The sequence below is a fragment of the Portunus trituberculatus genome, chromosome 40, assembly GCF_017591435.1.
Source record: "Portunus trituberculatus isolate SZX2019 chromosome 40, ASM1759143v1, whole genome shotgun sequence".
NCBI classification, from domain to species: Eukaryota; Metazoa; Arthropoda; class Malacostraca; order Decapoda; family Portunidae; genus Portunus; species Portunus trituberculatus.
In genome coordinates this window covers 16,377,644-16,397,453 of record NC_059294.1, presented here as the reverse complement: position 1 = coordinate 16,397,453, position 19,810 = coordinate 16,377,644, and the positions used below count along the sequence as shown (strand labels likewise).

The following is a 19,810-nucleotide window of genomic DNA, read 5'->3' as shown; positions in this document are numbered from 1 at the left end:
GCTATATTCTTAGGGTCATCTACTATCCCTTGCTCTCCTTTTAATCTTTCAATGGACTCTCTCTTTTAAGTTTACCATTTATGAACCTGTAAAACAATTTTGGATGTTCCTTACTCTTGTCTACAATATCTTTTCAAATTTTCTTTCTTCCTCCTCCTTACCCTCACATACTCATTTCTCGCCACTCTATAATTCTCCTTATTTAGTATATTCCTGCTCTTTTCCATCTTTTCCAAGCCACATCTCTCTTTTCCTTAGCCTTAACACAAGTTGCATGAAACCAATCCTTTCTTCCTTCCTCTCTCGGTTTATACTTTGGTACAAATTTCATAACTCCTTCTTTATAATATTTCATAAAAATCTCATATTTTTTGCACTTCTCTGATTTGTAACATCTCCTCCCAATCTAATTTTCTGAAATAATTTTTCAAACTTTCTGTGTCCATCTTTCTATAATTCAATCTACCACTCCTGTATGTCTCGTCTTTCCTTCGCTGTTAGCAGGGAATGGTTGTCTAGAGCCATTGGTGTGAATGGTCGGGTAAAAGGGATGTGTAAGGATGTGGGTGTCAGCTTTGTGGATGTATGGGATAGGTTCTATGGGCGAAGGGATTTGTATGCTAGGGATGGTGTGCATCTGAGTAGGAAGGGTGTGGATGTGCTGAGTGGATGTCTGGAGGGGGGAGTTGGGATGGAGTGTAGGGGGTGAGGTAGCAAATGCATTCCAGAAGAAAGATGCTAGACATAAATTAGATAGGATAAACAGAGATAGTGAAAAGATTAGGAAAGATTTCCAGGTGCAAATAGGAGAGAATAAGATTAGGATTCCAAATAAGGAGACAGCATCTAGGAAGGTAGCAGGACTTAAATGTTTTTATGTAAATGCCAGGAGTCTTAGGAACAAGAAGGACGAGTTATCTAGTTATATAGTTGAGGAGGACCTAGATGTTGTATGTGTCACAGAGGCATGGGTAAATGAGGAAAAGTTTAGGAAAATAGGAAAGAATATGAAGTAGATGGATACATTATGTATTTACACCAGAGAATTGGTAGGATAGGCGGAGGAGTAGTTATTTATGTAAAAATCCTTCATTTCCAGTCAGGTTAATGGTATTAAGGTAGATAACAGAGTAGAGTCCTTATGGCTGGATGTTAGAGTAAACAAAAGTAAGGTTATTAGAGTAGGAGCTTTTATAGGCCACCTAACCAGTCAGCAGATGTAGACAACCTTATGGTAGATGAGATAAATAGGGGTGTACTAGTCAGACAATTATCTTAGGGATTTTAATCTTAAGTCAGTAAACTGGGAGAGGATGGTAGGAGATGCTAGTGAAAATAAGTTTATGGAAAGTTTTCAGGATAACTATTTAGTGCAGATGGTAGATAAACCTACTAGGGGGAGGAAGGTTTTAGACATAGTACTAACAAATATTGAGCATTGTTTAAAGGAAGTTGAGGTAGGAGAGACTTTAGCAAACAGTGACCATCATATAATTAGATTTATCATTAATTCCAGTAGGGATAATATAGTGAATAAGACTAGAGTCCCAAACTATCAGAAAGGCAATTATGGTAGGTTACGTCAGTTATTAGGAGAGGTAAACTGGGAAGATAGTTTTGGAAATAAAACTGCACAGGAGATGTGGGATATCTTTAAGGTTGTAGTAAAGGGTATAGTGATGCAGTGTATCCCTTACAAAGATATAAGGCAGAGAAACAGGAAGCCATTATGGTGGACTCATGAGATAGGTAGCCAGATCAGAGAGAAGAAGAGGGCATACAGAGAGTTGCAGAAAAGTGGGAAGATGTAGATTTGATTAGGTACAGACAGGTCAGGGATGATTTGAGTAAGGTTATAAAAAAGTAAAAGACAGGCAGAGATAAAACTAGCTAGAGCTGGGAGTAAAGATCCCAAAAATTATATAGTTATTACAAGGTCAGTGATAAAAGAAATAAGGATAGGATTGGACCACTCAGAAAAGATGGTGTAGTAGTGGATCAAAATGAAGACATAGTAGAATTATTGAATGAACAATTTTCTTCAGTATTTACTAGGAAAGAATAGGAAATCCTGTTACAAACAGTGCGACGAGTAGTTTAAGAGCTTTAGAAAATATTGATATAAAACCGGGAATTATTAGGAAATTTATTCTTGAACTAGACGATAGGAAAGCCAGTGGTCCTGATGAGCTACATGCCAGAGTACTTAGGGAGGGTGTAGACAGTATTTCTGAAGCACTTAAGTTAATCTTTGAAAGATCACTTAGGTTTGCTGAGATACCTCAGGACTGGAAGTTAGCTAATGTTACTCCAATATTTAAAAAGGTAGGAAGGATGATGCGAATAATTATAGACCGATCAGTTTAACTAGTATAGTATGTAAGATACTAGAGAAAATCATTAAGGGTAGTATTTGGGAGCATTTAAATGAGAATAGATTAATTAGAGATACCCAACATGGCTTTAGATCAGGGAGGTCCTGTCTTACAAATTTGCTCGATATCTTAGAATATATTACCAAGGAGTTAGATGATGGAAATAGAATAGATGTTATATATCTAGATTTTAGCAAGGCGTTTGATAAGGTACCGCATAGGAGGCTAGTGTACAAATTGAGACTACATGGGATAGGATCGAGGTAGGTTAGTTGATTGGATTAGTGAATGGCTTTTTGATAGGAAACAGAGAGTAGTATTAAATGGGGCAATGTCTGAGTGGAAGGAAGTGGTTAGTGGGTACCCCAAGGATCAGTGCTAGAACCTCTTCTTTTCTTGGTGTACATTAACGATTTAGATATAGGAATTAGTAGCAAAGTATCAAAGTTTGCAGATGATACTAAGATAGCATGTGCAGTACAGGGTGAAAAGGACAATTACAGAATACAACGAGACCTGGACAGGCTGATAGCATGGGCAGACAGGTGGCAGATGGAGTTTAATTCTGATAAGTGTCAGGTTATGCATTTAGGTAAAGACAACACAAACTTTAACTATGAGATGGAGGGATGTTGGCTAGAGGCAGTAGAGGAAGGAAAGGATTTAGGAGTAGTGATAGACAGGACTATGAAATTTTCAAAGCAATGTTTAGAAGCAAGAAATAGGGCAAATAGGATCCTGGGTTTTATAAATAGAAATGTTAGTTATAAAAGTAAGGAAGTGGTGCGTAGCTTATATAATTCCTATGTTAGGCCCCATTTAGAGTATTGCATACAGGCCTGGTCACCCCACTATAGGCAGGATATCAACATGTTAGAAGCAGTTCAGAGAAGAGCAACTAGGATGATACCAGCATTAAAGCGCCTGGAGTATAGAGATAGATTAAAGGAATTAAACATGTTTTCATTTGAGAAGAGATGTATAAGAGGGGATATGATAGAGTTATTTAAAATGTTCTCAGATACAAACTACATAGATGTGAGATCTTTCTTTACCTTAGAGGAGGAAATAGGACTAGAAATCATGGCAGGAAGATTAGAAAGCAAGGCTGCAGGTTAGATATAAGAAAATATTTCTTTAGTCATAGAGTGGTAGACTTCTGGAATGCATTGCCAGAGACGGTTGTAAATAGCACTAGTTTGACAATGTTTAAAAACAGATTAGATAAGCACTTAAATTTATTAGATTTATAATTATGTATAGCACTGCATGATAGTTTTTATAAGAAATTTACTATAGTTAAATAAGACATGATCCCCATGTATGGGGACCACAAATTGTAGAGGATTTCGCTGCAGGACTTAGCCCTGTTAATGGGCCAAATATTTAGAATTAGTATATAATGTATTGTGTACTTGTAAGTGTATCTTTAAGTACTGATGACGAGGTCGCTGTGCGACTGATACAGGATAACCTAGATGGGCCCTGGTGGCCCTTTGTTATCTTATTATTTATGTTATGTTATGTTATGCTGTGTTGTTGCTATCTGCATTTCCATAACCACATGATCACTCTTTCCCAAAGGACATTTGTATTGTATATCTCCACATAGGTACACTTCTCTTGTTAACACCAAATCCAGTCTAGCTGGTTCATCATTTCCTGTATATCTAGTATTTTCCTTCACCCTCTGTTCCATCATATTTTCCATCATTAGATTAAGAAATCTCTCTCCCCATGCTTCCTCTCCAACACCGCTTACTAGATTTTCCCAATCCACCTCCTTACAATTAAAATCTCCTACTAGTATCACTTTTCTTTTTCCAGATCTTTCCAAACTCTGTAAAGTATCCTTGATCATATTGTCGTATTCCCTTAATGTCCAAGAATTTGTTTTAGGAGGTACATAGGTCACCATGATTATTAATTCTTTTCCATCACTTTTTATCCTTATGCTTATCACTTCTGCATTGTTCTTCCCATACCAAACCTTATCCACATTTATTTATTTCTTCGTCATAATCATAACTCCTCCTCCACCTTTACTCTATCCTTTCTCCATATATTATATTTATTATCCAAATTTTTCTTTGTTTGTTTCTCAGTCAAACACACTATATCAGGCTTCTCCACCATCATATATAGTCTTGCAATTCCAATCTACTTGACAGTATCCCATCTATATTAGTATACATTATGGTCCACCCACTGCTCCCTCTAGGGGTTTCTCCGCATTCCTTCTTTCCACATACCACTTTCTGACTCTCTCTTATAACTCTCCAAAAAAACTTTTCTCTTTCGTCCTCAGACCGCTCATCATTTTTCCTTCTCGCCTCTTCCACCAATTCCTTATATCTTCTCCTCTCTTCCTCATTTCTATTCTTTCTCACAAACACCTCTTTACAACCTTCTATCTCTCTTAACTTTGATGTTCTATATAGGATATCCTCCAGATTGTTGTGACTTCAGTACTACTTTAATCGGTCTGCTCACTCCTCCTTATACGGACCCAGTCTATGGATCTCTTCCACTTCTTCTTGTAGGTCTTTTTTTTCATCATCATTTAGATTTTTGAACAGATCTCTTACCATTTTTAATTCTTCCTTAATTCTCTTAGGCTTATATGTTATATTTTGTTCTTTCATCCCAAATATTAACACACTCTTCTTTTTTCTGCTATTTCCTTATCAATGTTTCCTTATTCTTCATTACATTAACCAGTTCCTTGGACCTTTCTTTTTTGTCTTCCTTCAACTGATCTTTAATTATTTCTTGTAATCCAACCATCTCTGCTTCCCTCGACTCAGTCCATTGTGTTTTCTTCAGTTCCCATTCCTTTCAAACCTTTCATTCTGCTCACTAATCATTTCCTTAAAGTCATCTTTCTCCTTTACTACTCTCTCTATTTTCTCCTCCAACCATCTCTTGTATTTTTCAACCTCCACTCTCAAGTGTGCATTCTCATCCACCAATCGTTTTTCATTTTCCTCCAGTCTCTTAACTCTTTCCTTCAAAGCCTTGCGGAATTCTCTATCCTGCTCCTCCTCACTCCTCTGAACTTTTAATTCCTTCACCAACTCAAATCTCTTCTCCAACATTACCAATCTACCTTGCATTGTTGCCCCTGTTGAAGATGGACTCATGCTTTGACTGGCCACTTTCAGCTTTGCTCCCTGGGCCTCATCGACATATTTTGAATTTGGTAATTTATTTCTTACTGGTCTATCCATTTTTTTTTACTCTTCCTGGGAGCATGTGGGTGTGTGGTCACTGGGGGCCAGGCCTGGTAGCTACATGTGTGTGGTGGGATGCGTTGGCGGCTGCTATGGCTGGCCTTTGTGTGGTTCCCGCTCTGTCGTTTGGAGTGTGGAGGTTCTCACACCTCCGATCACTCCCATGTACACGCCACCAGGCTACGTTCACTCTGTACACTTGTTCACTCGCTCTGGTTGCCCCTCACTACCAATAACGACTCTCACTCAAGCACATTGCTTAGCGTGTGGAGTGTTAGTTAGATGCCACTCTGAGCAGGAGGCACGTCCGTTCTCTATGGAGCGTGGAATGTGTGTGTGTGTGTGTGTGTGTGTGTGTGTGTGTGTGTGTGTGTGTGTGTGTGTGTGTGTGTGTGTGTGTGTGTGTGTGTGTGTGTGTGTGTGTGTGTGTGTGTGTTTTCATGAATGTTACAAGGCGGGATGCATGTAACATGGGGAGGGAGGAAGGGAGATGGGAGGAGGGAAGAGAGAGAGAGAGAGAGAGAGAGAGAGAGAGAGAGAGAGAGAGAGAGAGAGAGAGAGAGAGAGAGAGAGATGGGAACAGTCTATGCCATTGGGTAATTTTAGACACAAGGCGGGATGCATGTAGCTTATCTTTAGTGATTGGTGGAGACAAGGATGGTGGGAGGAGCACTAGGATTTCAAGGACAGCATACGGCGTGTGTAGTTGGTATCCAACACACTATACGGGACAACTGAATTGAAGAAAGCTCAGAAAAGAAATATGACGTCTACGTAGGCATCATCGTATTTGCTACTGGGGCTTCATGACACCCACATAGGCGTCACCGTATTGAAGGGGTTAAAAGTAGTTTTACGTGAAAGAAGAGTAAATTTTAGAGGGTAGGCTGTGACTGCCCAATTGTGTTGTGAGACACAAAGGAAAATGTTCAATGAGGTCACACTAATTTTAGTGATAAGTTCACAGCACCACTTGAACCAGTCCTTTTTGGTCTCACTGTGAGTAATTATCATTTTGGCAGTTGTCTTCTGCCTATTCATTATAAGAATAGATAATAAATCTTGACTTTGTGTTTATAAATTAGATATGAAAATTTTTTTTTTAATTGTTTCTAGTATGGAATGATTTCATTATTTATAACCACCATGTTTTCAGACAAAGTTTGGTGGTGTTCAGGAACTGGCTGAGCAGGGTAAGAAGCCTGGTGATGTTGCCATCCTTAAACGAGGCCAAAGACATATTTATTATTTAGTCACCAAGGTAAGTTATGCATATTTTTTTCAAGTTCAAGCTTACATTAGGTTGGTGGGTGTGATTCATTGCTGGTGTGAAATATGGGAATATTATTTATTCTCTTGAGAATTTGTACTATCTAAAAAATAGCGTTCAATTTCCTATTTCAAATGCCACTTTTTAAGGGAACTTGCAGTAAAGATTTGGTAAAAAAAAAAATTCTGGGATTTTGTGTATTTGAGTTGAGTTTTCCTCCAACTTTGGTATTCATTGGCAGTATTAACCAATTTTCCAAGGAATCAGTACTTTCTAAGTAATTTTTTGGCATTGTTAATAAAAAGCCAACATGATTTCCATGTGTGCATCATACAGGTATTTTCTTTTTTTTTCTCTTACAGTTTAGAAACCTTTTTTTTTCCATTTTTAAAACAATACTTCATGGTGAATATTGGCAACTAAATTGCTTAGTGAGAGTAGAGGGAGTGTTGTAGGTTGGTGGTTAGAGTCCCAGTGGATACTCAGTCTTCAAAAAGGAAGCCCATCACACTTTTTGACAGCTTCTGTCTAAGAAATCTCTATTTTCTAACCTTCACACCCTCTCTGAAGGATGGTGTTACCTAGCAAAATCTTTGGAAAGAAAGGGAACTCTTACAAAATGCAAGAGAAATGAAGAAACTAAAAAATTACTGTACTAGAAGAAGCCTCTAGCAGTCAATGAGACCCCCATGATATTTATTTACTTCTAATAAAAAAGAGAAACTGTCACTTTCATCACTCACAAGCAAATCATGTCACTCTACTAAACATACGATAGTAAGAAATAATCTTGCATTAGGACAGGAACTGCCCAGATACATCACTAGGAAGGTTTAATTTACTAAAATCTTAACCTTTTCACTCCAGGCAATAGAAAATGGGCCCCAGTACTATATCCAGGCTAGTAAGTGATGGGGGCATACCTGACTCAGAGGCAGGTCTCTCTCTCTCTCTCTCTCTCTCTCTACTCTCTCTCTCTCTCTCTCTCTCTCTCTCTCTCTCTCTCTCTCTCTCTCTCTCTCTCTCTCTCTCTCTCTCTCTCTCTCTCTCTCTCTCTCTCTCTCTCTCTCTCTCTCTCTCTCTCTCTCTTACCTTGACAACACTCGTCACCCTTGTACCTGCACTTATTATTTGTGTTGGTGGAACAATACAAATATTAACACAAAAGACAAATATATTCTTAATAATAGAAAACTTACATACTATATGTACTTATATATAAACACGACTGAAATCTCTCCTTCACAGCACAAATCTCCCCACACTCCTTATCTCCTTATAATCACTAGAGGCACATATTTTCCTTAGGCACTTTCTATAGTGTAATATTATACCTTGTACCCAAAACATCACCACTCCACCACCACAATACATCATGACTCTTAATACCTCGGTTGTCAAACTTGCCAAAATCCCTAGACACCATCAAAACACCGACACTCACCACCACCAGACACCAGAACCTTCACTTCAACCACTATATTTCCAGACAAGAGCTCTTGACAACACTAATAGATTAGACCAACCTGTTAAGCCTTTTTATGTAGCTTAACTTTGTTTGGGTAGCAGGCCTCTGTAGATTCTGTAGGCCCACATTAAGTTATTAAGTTTATTGTTTTTATCTGTTGTTCAGCTGAGCAGTTTCGCTGGTAGCTTTGGTGTTCTTAAGCAATCCAGGTTTAGAAGGAAAAATTCAGTATATAAAAGTTTGTATATTATATACAAATTTACAAGTGCTGTCCACACACAACGTACAAGAACATATGGAAAGCGTGTTTTAAACTCGGAAAAGTGTTCGTAATGTCACTGAGTTCATAGAGTCACTTAATTCCTGACAGCACACAGGTTAGACGCACACACACAATTGACACACCCTGCACTTCCCAGTCACCAGCTAATACTCTGGCTTCTCCCCAAAGTCTCTCCCATACCTATCATTCAACAAGCTTTGAAACTCATCTGCTGATTCATTCATAATTACAATTTCCTCTGCATACAAGAGCACACATATCTTATCATTCCTCACATTTACTCCTGCATTCATTCTTCTCATTCTGGCAGCCAGTTCCTCTGTGTATAAGCTAAAAAGGGTTGGTGACAGTATGCAACCCTGCCTAACTCCTCTCTCACTCTTCACCCAGTCTGTCACTACATCTCCTAGTCTGTATTTCACCCTTGTATCCACATACATACTTCGCACCATGTTAACTATCTTTGTGCTCAACCCAATCTTTTCTAGGACTAGGGCTGATGCACTGTTTTTATCTTTGGTATCTTTACTCATCACAATTAATTCCCTCTATTTCATTACATTTCAAAGATATAAAGCTTATGAATATAAAGGAAAATAAACTTATGTAAGATACTATGACTAAACAAATAATTATGATAGTAATAAGTATAAACTGAGAAAATGGGATATAGCAATAAAATTAAAGAAAAATGGGCCGCTTTCAGGGCTAACTTGGCTAATAATGTAACACAGGCTACTAGAGGTGTGTAGTATTCATGTGGAACTAGTTGCCAGGCAAAACTAACTCCCTATTTCCCATTTCTGAAGCATGAAAATACATGTTTCCCATGTGCCAAACACAATGTTAAATCATGGGATCTGTGCCACAGCAGCTTGCCCTTTAAACCTCGTACACGTGGTACTCACACAACACTCTTATTATTTTCCGCATAAATACATGGATTACAGTGTCAAGTATGAGCTTGAGTGACATCAGTGTGGAGCCTGATACTCCAGCAACATCTTGTAAGCATACCAAGAAGGTAGAATGATAGGCTGTCAAATCAAAACATATATACAGGGGTCCTCCTTTAATATGCAGGAAAGGGGCCAAGAAAATGTGCACATTATTGAAGATGCACTACCGGAATAATAAATAAAATTGGGACTGGTACCCACCACAACTGATACCTGAGACTGCACCCCCCCTTCCATAAGGGCCCCTGTATGAATCATTCCTGCACTGTGTTATTTATGGCATCCTTACTTTTCACCATGTTATGCACTGTGAACTTATTAATAGAGTGAAATCTGCCTACTTCACAGAGCTTCTCATCTGCCTCAACCTTGGCTATGATGTCGAATTTCTTTTGAAGCGAAAATGTTATTCGTTTCTTGATAAGCTATACCAGTAACACTATTCCCTTTGGAAGAAGCCATATTCACAAACCTAGAAAGATCACAAATACAGGCAACCCCTGCTTAATGAAGGGGTTATGTTCCTAAAACACACTTTGTTAAGCGAAACTTTGTTAAGCGAACCGATTATAACAAGTGAGAGTGCATCATAGTACAGTGAAAGGTTTAATGAAAGTAAAAATTATGAAGTTAAATATTTAGGCAGTTTAATTTAAGTCATTATAATGTACACTAATGTATGTATGTACGTAACTTTATAATGTTGATGATCTTAAGTTTATGAAGGGAGGGAGAGTGAAACAGGAAATACACTAACCGGTAACCTGTGGAATGTAAACAAAGGGCGTATAATTGTATCGCATACAAAACTTATTTACCACATTTCCACAAGGCTTTTCATTTTATCCATTGTAGAGTCACAAGTTCAGGTGATTGTTTTAGCTTGCAAGGAAGATACGGTCTCATCAGCCTTCTTAACCCTTAAACTGCGGCAATCGCTTATATAATCAAGCCTCTCAAGTACTGTGACGCGGCGATCGCTTATGTAATCATGAATTTTCGCGGGGAATGTTTAAAATTTTCGTGGTGCGTTTCCCTTCAGACCTGCTCTTGTGACTCCTCCCCACATAGTGTTACCATCATGAGGGCTCCAGATACTATAACAAGGGCCTCACTTGAGTTTTTACGGAAAAGTAGGAGACACCTGGCAACCCCTCTTGACTTGTCGGGTAGAATCCAGCCTTGAATATCATAGAAAACGTAGAAAACTTTATAGAAGAGACCAAATTATGCTATAGTTTATTACTTCTATCTCAATCAAGAGATTTTTGTTATTATATCAGCTTCTTACGGCATACGGGCAACAATTCTAGTAGCATTTTGAGCTGTGGTATTGTACAGAGGACTTGTGTCATGCAGGACACACAGAACACACACACACACACACACACACACACACACAGCTCTATCATACACAATACGTACAAAACCTCTGCACAGTGAATTCGTGTCTCTCGTACACACACACACACACACACAGACGAGACGCAGCAGAGGAAGGACGGGATACCGTCGCTCCCGAGAATCAGCTGATCTTCACTACCTTTGTTTGGGTTTACAGTGGCCGGGGCGATAAGTGTGGACTCATTTTTCCTTTCATGAATACAGTGTTAAATAATAATGAGTGAGAAAGATATTCCATCTAAATGCAGGTATGTGACAAGGGAAAGAATGAAAGCTGATGATGACAATGTTGGTGAGGGAGGAGGAGAATTTGAAGGCTTTGATACGGCGCAAACTTCACTATTTGATAGAGTCTTAACTATCGAACGTAAATTAGATAAATTGATAAAGGAGAGTATGGGAATGAAAGAGAATGAAGAACAGGATAAAGAGCTCCAGAAATTGAAAGAAAGGATAAAAAGAGTGGAAGAAAACGAAACTAGGCTAAGAACCGAAAATGAAGAATTAAAAGTCCAAATAGCGAACTATAAGAAATTGATGGAAGAAGTACTCGGTAAAGCTGAGAAAGAAAAGCTAAAAGATCTAGTTAACAAGGAAGAAGAAAGAGTACAAGACGTGATTAAAAAAGAAGTACAAGCATGGAGAATCCAAGATAAGAAAGACAAGGAATCATTTCAAGAAGTATTTCAAGAACAGTTAAAAGAAAGAGATGAAAATATGACAAGCAAAATGATAGGAGTCCTCAAGAAAAAGAAAATTTAGTAAGAGAAATTGCAGAAAAAAGAAGAGTGTAATTATTTTTGGACTGAAAGAAAAAATGTTAAATATAGACCAAGAAGGAAAAAACGAAATGAAATCAGTAAAAGACCTACTAAAACATCTGAATGACGAGGATAGACAGAACTTAGAAGAGGAAGTAGAAGAAATCCATAGAATGGGACCATATCAAGAAGGAACAGTGAGACCAATTAAGATATTACTAAAATCACAAGCAGCAGCAGAAGAAGTACTATATAGAAAACGAAACTCAGAGAAACAGAAGGTTGCAAAGATATATATATAAAGAAAAATAGAAACGAGGAGGAAAGGAAGAGACACAATGAACTGGTGGCAGAAGCAAGAGAAAAAATAATGAAAGGTCAGAGGAGGAGAAGAAGGCATTTTTGGAGAATTATAGGAGACAGGATAAGGAAATGGTATATAAAAGAGAAAGAAGAGAAAAGAATGGAGCAAGTTTAACTAAAAATGATAAGAACAAGAGATTAAAAATGATGTATACAAACATAGATGGGATTTTATCTAGTAAATTAGAATTAAGAGATTACATAAAGAAAGAAGAACCAGATATTGTATGCCTGGTGGAAACAAAGTTAAATGAGGCAATAAAATAAAAATAGACATAGATAAAAGGTATAATATATGGAGGAGAGAGAGAGTGGGTAAAGGAGGAGGAGGAGTCATGATGATGTTAAGGAAGGAGATAGTGGTAAATCAAGTGGAGTTTGGGGAAGGAAAATCAGAAATACTGTATGTTAAGATGCATATTAACAAAAAGGAGTTAACAATCATTGGAACATATGTGCCACCAAAAACAAACTCATGGACTAACCAAGAATATAGAGACATGATAGATGACACAATAAGGAGTCTTACAAGAATCATTAAGGAAAGGAGAAAAGTTATATTGATAGGAGATTTCAACTGTAAGGAGGTAGACTGGGAAAATTATGAAAGTGGTATGGGGGAAGATGCCTGGGAGATAGATTCCTGAACCTAATGATAGATAATTTGATGGTCCAAAGAGTAAAGGAAAACACAAGATTCAGAGGAAACGATGAGCCGGCAAGATTAGACCTAGTTTTTACAAGGGATATACCAATTAACGATGATATAAGATACAAGTGCCCATTGGGAAAGAGTGACCATGTAATATTAGAGATGGATATAGAAGAAGGAAAGGAAGATAGAGATGAATCATACAAAGGAGACCGATTAAATTACAGAAAGGCTGATATTGAGAATCTCAAGAACTATTTTAAAACGTAAACTGGGAGGAGATGGAAAACTCATTAACGGTTCAAGAGAAATATAACTTATTTTTGGAAATATACAAAACTGGGGTCAGGGAATATGTTCCGAAATATAGACCTAAAGAAGAAGGAAAGAAAGATTGGTTTAATGCAAGATGTGCTAGGGCAAAGGAGAAACGAGATGGAGCATGGAAAAGGTGGAGAAGAAACAGAAATCCAGAAAATAAGGAAAACTTCAAAACAGCAAGAAATGAATATGCTAAGGTGAGAAAGGAAGAAGAAAAGAACTATGAAAAGGACATTGTCGAAAAATGTAAGGAACAACCAAAATTGTTCTACAGATTCATAAATGGAAAAATAAGACAAAAAGAAACAATAGAAAGGTTAAAAGGAGAAAACGGAATGGTGGAAGACCCAAAAGTATGGCAGAACTGTTAAATAGTAAATTTCATGAGGTCTTTACTAAGGAATCCAAATTTGAAAGACCACAGGGTAATAGAGAGACTGTCTATATGAAAGAGATTAAAGTAACCAAGCTTGAAATAAAAAGTTGATGACGGAATTGGATGAGGAAAAGGCAATGGGACCGGATGAAGTCTCAGGCAGAATACTGAAAGAATGTAGGGAAGAACTAGCAAGTCCAATATACAACATCATAAAATGCTCAATAGAAAATGGAACAGTGCCAGTGGAGTGGAAAAGAGCTGAGGTGGTTCCCATATATAAGAGCGGAAGGAAGGAAGAACCTTTAAATTACAGGCCGGTATCACTAACTAGTGTAATATGCAAGATGTGTGAAAAAGTAATAAAGAAGCAATGGATCGAGTTTCTTGAAGACAACAAAATATTATCAAATAGCCAATTTGGTTTTAGAAAAGGTCGGTCATGTGTGACAAATTTATTGAGTTTCTACTCTAGAATAGTTGATAAAGTACAAGAGAGAGAGGATGGGTTGACTGTATTTATTTAGATCTAAAAAAGGCTTTTGATAAAGTGCCACATGAAAGATTACTATGGAAGTTAGAGGAGAAGGGTGGCTTAAAAGGAAGCACATTGAGATGGATGAAGAATTACTTAATGGGAGAGAAATAAGGACGATAGTTAAAGATATGAAGTCCAAGTGGAGAACAGTAGACAGCGGAGTGCCACAGGGGTCAGTATTGGCATCAATACTTTTTCTCGTATATATAAATGACATGCCAGAGGGAGTGAACAGCTACATAAATCTGTTTGCGGACGATGCGAAACTGTGCAGTCATTAAACAAAAAGAGGATTGTGAAATACTACAGGAAGACTTAAACAAGATCTGGAAATGGAGCAAAAAATGGGAGATGGAATTCAATGTGGACAAAAGCCATGTCATGGAAATGGGAAAAGTGAAAGACGACCAGTGGGAATCTATAAGATGGGAGATGGAGTAGAACTAGAAAAAGTAAAAAAGGAAAAGGACTTGGGAGTGACAATGGAAGAAAATAATCAACCGGTTAGCCATATTGATAGAATTTTCAGAGAGACGTATAATTTGCTAAGGAATATTGGAGTAGCATTTCACTATATGGACAAGGAAATGATGAAGAAATTGATAAGTACTAAAATAAGACCTAGATTGGAATATGCAGGAGTTGTGTGGACTCCCCATAAAAAGAAACACATAAGAAAATTAGAGAGACTACAAAAAATGGCTACAAGAATGGTTCCAGAATTTAAAGGGATGGCATATGAGGAGAGACTAAAGGCAATGGATCTACCAACCTTGGAGCAGAGAAGAGAGAGAGGGGATCTGATACAAGTTTATAAATTGATTAACAGAATGGATGAAGTGGATAATGAGAAACTGATCCTGAGAGAAGAATATGACTTTAGAAGCACAAGATCGCATAGTAAGAAACTAAGGAAGGGACGATGTCTGAGAGATGTTAAAAATTTAGTTTCCGCAAAGATGTGTTGAGACTTGGAACAGTTTGAGTGAGGAAGTGGTATCAGCAAAGAGTGTACATAGTTTTAAAGAAAAATTGGATAAGTGTAGATATGGAGACGGGACCACACGAGCATAAAGCCCAGGCCCTGTAAAACTACAACTAGGTAAATACAACTAGGTAAATACACACACACACACACACACACACACACACACACACACACACACACACACACACACACACACACACACACACACACACACACACACACACACACACACACACACACACACACACACACACACACACACACACAAAGCCCAATCAAACATTCTAATACGTACAAAACATCTGTACAGAGGATTCGTGACACACACACACACACACACACACACACACACACACACACACACACACACACACACACACACACACACACACACACACACACACACACAGCTCAATTAAACATACCCAATACGTACAAAACATCTGTACAGAGGATTCGTGACACACACACACACACACACACACACACACACACACACACACACACACACACACACACACACACACACACACACACACACACACACACACAACACACAAGCTCAATCAAACATACCCAATACGTACAAAACATCTGTACAGAGGATTCGTGACATACACACACACACACACACACACACACACACACACACACACACACACACACACACACACACACACACACACACACACACACACACACACACACACACACAGCACAATCAAACATACCCAATACGTACAAAACATCTGTACAGAGGATTCATGACATACACACACACACACACAGCTAAATCAAACATACTCAATACGTATAAAACATCTGTACAGAGGATTCATGACACACACACACACACACACACACACACACACACACACACACACACACACACACACACACACACACACACACACACACAAAGTTCTATCATACATATATATGTACAAAACATCTGTACAGAAGACTCGTATCATGTAGGATGCGCAGAAACATGCACACTTACACACACTAAGGAAGGGACGATGTCTGAGAGATGTTAAAAAATTTACTTTCCTGCAAAGATGTGTTGAGACTTGGAACAGTTTGAGTGAAGAAGTGGTGTCAGCAAAGAGTGTACATAGTTTTAAAGAAAAATTGGATAAGTGTAGATATGGAGATGGGACCACACGAGCATAAAGCCCAGGCCCTGTAAAACTACAACTAGGTAAATACAACTAGGTAAATACACACACACACACACACACACATATATATATATATATATATATATATATATATATATAGAGAGAGAGAGAGAGAGAGAGAGAGAGAGAGAGAGAGAGAGCGTAGAAAATGGCCCAGCTTGGTACCACTCAGCTCCCAACCCAGACCATACAGTGCACCCGACATGTCACTAGTTTCCCGCGCTTTTCAAAGCCCACGAAGTTTTGTAGGCCTATTTCTTGCTCTATTTATTTATTTACAGATTCAAAACTTCGGTATTACTGCATTTTGGATGTTTGCCATTCATGGCATACAATTCAAAATATATTTTTTCTGACATGGGAATGTTTATATTTTAGGTGTACCAAAGCATTCAGCAGTTAGGAATTAGCAGTTTAAGGGTTAATAGAGTCTGCTGACTTGAAAATAGTAGAGACAGTAAATGGAGGCAAGATGGTGGCGAGCATTGCTATAGTTTTCTCGCCTCTCGTGTCTGTGAATAATATCCAGCTTCACTTCGAGAGTACGAGACTTCCTGGTCTTCTTAGGAACGCTAGACCACATTGCAGGGCGTTTTGGTGGTAAGTTGAGCGAGGGAAGATGAGATGTTGTTAATTTTCTGAACAGGTGAGTGAGTGGTGCACGTGTTGTCCACGAGAGGCTTGATCTTGATCTTGATTCCATAGATGTCCCAGGATTTCTCCTGAGGCAGGCCTTAGTATTGGCAGCTCCTGGTGTATTCTAAAGCCTGTCGGCTTGCGTGATATGGCGAGGCTTTCAAACTTGGAAAAAATTACCTGGATAAAACTTCGTTAAAGCGAGTTTCGTGTTCGTTAAACGAGCAGATGGTAGTAAAATGAAACCTTCGTTGTAGCGAAATTTCGTTGTGTGAACCTTCGTTAAGCGGGGGTTGCCTGTATTACATATCGCCAACCTACAAAAGTAAAAAAATATCATAATGCTTAGCAAACATGAAACATGAAACCATAACACAGGCAACATAGAGTAACATGGCTGGACCAAATCAGAAACATGGCGTCAAACTGTATTGGTGGTTCTTTGTTATGTAATGTTTAGTTTATATATTTTAACATTTGATTATTATTTTTATTGTTAAAACTTTATTTTAAAATTTATTTTGATTTAATTTATTGTTTTTGGTGGAAAAAATAATTTTATTATAGCAAATATATTTTGTTCTAGAATGAAAGTTTCTTTCACCAAATGCGATGATGTTGGAAATTTTGCTCATTCATTGTACGAGTGATGGAAATGTTGAGTTTGCGAATAAAGCCACAAACACATTAACTGAGGTGCGCAGTAAAAGAGGACCTCTACATTTTTCATATACAAAAATTTATTAAAAATCAGGATTTGGATAAAAATTGCTGAAACTCACAGTATGTTTACATATAGACTAGTTTTCATAAACACATTGAAACTTTACATAATTAACATGTTTTGGGTTTGGCAAAAACAACAAACAAATATACAAACAAACAAACACAAAGAAACTCAAATAAGCTCTAGAAAATGGATATTGACCAGTTGATTAATATGATATGTAATATTAATGCATTACTTACATTTTGCATTAAGATAACAATACTTAACTTCAACGTGCAATATCTCGCGTTAATACTGCATACACGGCCCTCTAGATGTGACGCCTCATATATGACAGACATTCTGAAAGATCTCTTACAGTATGTGGGAAAAAAGACCATAATCTTGCAGAACACAATCATGATGTGGTATGCACAGCCTTGGATATGTCACGAGTGCTCAGAGGACACAAAATACACATCCTCATGTTGAAGGCATTAAGCCTGATAATTTTCAGTTCATTCGTGATGCACATGATTGTCTGATATCTGACAATAATGTAAAGGTGCCTCCTAAGACTTCCTTGAAACCTAGATGAATCATTCCTTAGCAGAGTATGGTTATATTGCCCCAAACACATCCTTGTAACCAATAACAAGCTGAATTTTCCTGTGGGCCAGGCAGCAAATGAGTACAGTGCTGATTATTGGAGGGTAACATTTATGCCTGTATTAAAGATATGTTTGTTGTCAATGAGAAATCTTCCCTTGAAAACAATACAGCAATGGATACTCCAGTGAAGAAAAAGATGAGGGACAAGGATCTCCAGAATGACATCCAATGAGACCCAGATGGCCACTCAAGTACAGTCGCATCTTGAATTACAAATTTAATTCTTTCAATAATGTAGCTCATATCCTGAAATTCTCATATCTCAAAATGAATTTCCACTTTTAAAATAATGGAAATCCAACTAATCCATTCCACAGTTGAAAATATCAATATAAAAATCAGTTAACATGGTATTTTAATGCAGAATTAAATTAATTTTCTAACAATAATAATGCTAAATAATATCAATATATTGATAAAGAAAAAAGCAACTACACTGTATAGAAAACAAAGCTTGGATGGCATGAAGGTGTGCACGTGTATTTACTTGTGTGTGTATGTGTGTGTGTATTCACCTACCTAGTTGTATTTACCTAGTTGTAGTTTTACAGGGCCTGGGCTTTACGCTCGTGTGGCCCCGTCTCCATATCTACACTTATCCAACTTTTCTTTAAAACTATGCACTCTCTTTGCTAACACCACTTCTTCACTCGGACTGTTCCATGTCTCAACACATCTTTGCGGGAAACTATATTTTTTAACATCTCTCAGACATCTTCCCTTCCTCAATTTTTTTACTATGTGATCTTGTGCTTCAAATGTCATATTCCTCTCTCAGGATCAGTTTCTCATTATCCACTCGATCCATTCCATTCATCAATTTATAAACTTGTATCAGATCCCCTCTCTCCCTTCTCTGTTCCAGGGTTGGTAAATCCATAGTTTTTAGTCTCTCCTCATATGTCATCCCTTCAAATTCTGGAACCATTCTTGTAACCATTTTTTGTAGTCTCTCCAACTTCCTTATGTGTTTCTTTTTATGAGGAGTCCACACAACTCCTGCATATTCCAATCTTGGTCTTATTATAGTACTTATCAATTTCTTCATCATTTCTTTGTCCATGTAGTGAAATGCTAATCCAATATTCCTTAACAAGTTATATGTCTCTGAAAATTCTATCTGTATGGCTTACCGGTTGATTGTTTTCTTCCATCGTCACTCCCAAGTCCTTTTCTTTTTTTACTTTCTTCAGTTCTACTCCATCTCCCATCTTATAGATTCCCACTGGTCATCTTTCACTCTTTCCCATTTCCATGACATGGCTTTTGTCCACATTGAATTCCATCTCCAACTTCTTACTCCATTTCCGGATCTTATTTAGGTCTTCCTGCAGTATTTCACAATTCTCTTTTTGCTCTATAACTCTGCACAATTTTGCATTGTACACAAACAGATTTATGTAACTGTTCATTCCCTCTGGCATGTCACGTATATACTATATGAGAAAAAGTATTGGCGCCAATATTGACCCCTGTGGCACTCCGCTTTCTACTGCTCTCCCTCCACTTGGACTTCATATCTTTAACTATCGTCCTTATTTCTCTCCCCCTCAAATAATTTTCTATCCATCTCAATGTGCTTCCTTTTAAGCCACCCTTCTCCTCTAACTTCCATAGT

The 19,810-nt window shown here is 37.8% G+C and overlaps 1 protein-coding gene across 2 annotated transcripts in view; it reads left to right on the top strand.

The window, feature by feature from the left end:
* LOC123515950 (ADP-ribose glycohydrolase OARD1-like) overlaps nucleotides 1-19,810 on the top strand; it is a 77,182-nt gene that overhangs the window by 35,322 nt on the left and 22,050 nt on the right. For both annotated transcript variants that reach the window (XM_045274883.1, XM_045274884.1), the window contains exon 4: nucleotides 6,765-6,869. In XM_045274883.1, the coding sequence (XP_045130818.1) occupies nucleotides 6,765-6,869 (105 nt within the window). The remainder of the gene's footprint in view (nucleotides 1-6,764; nucleotides 6,870-19,810) is intronic.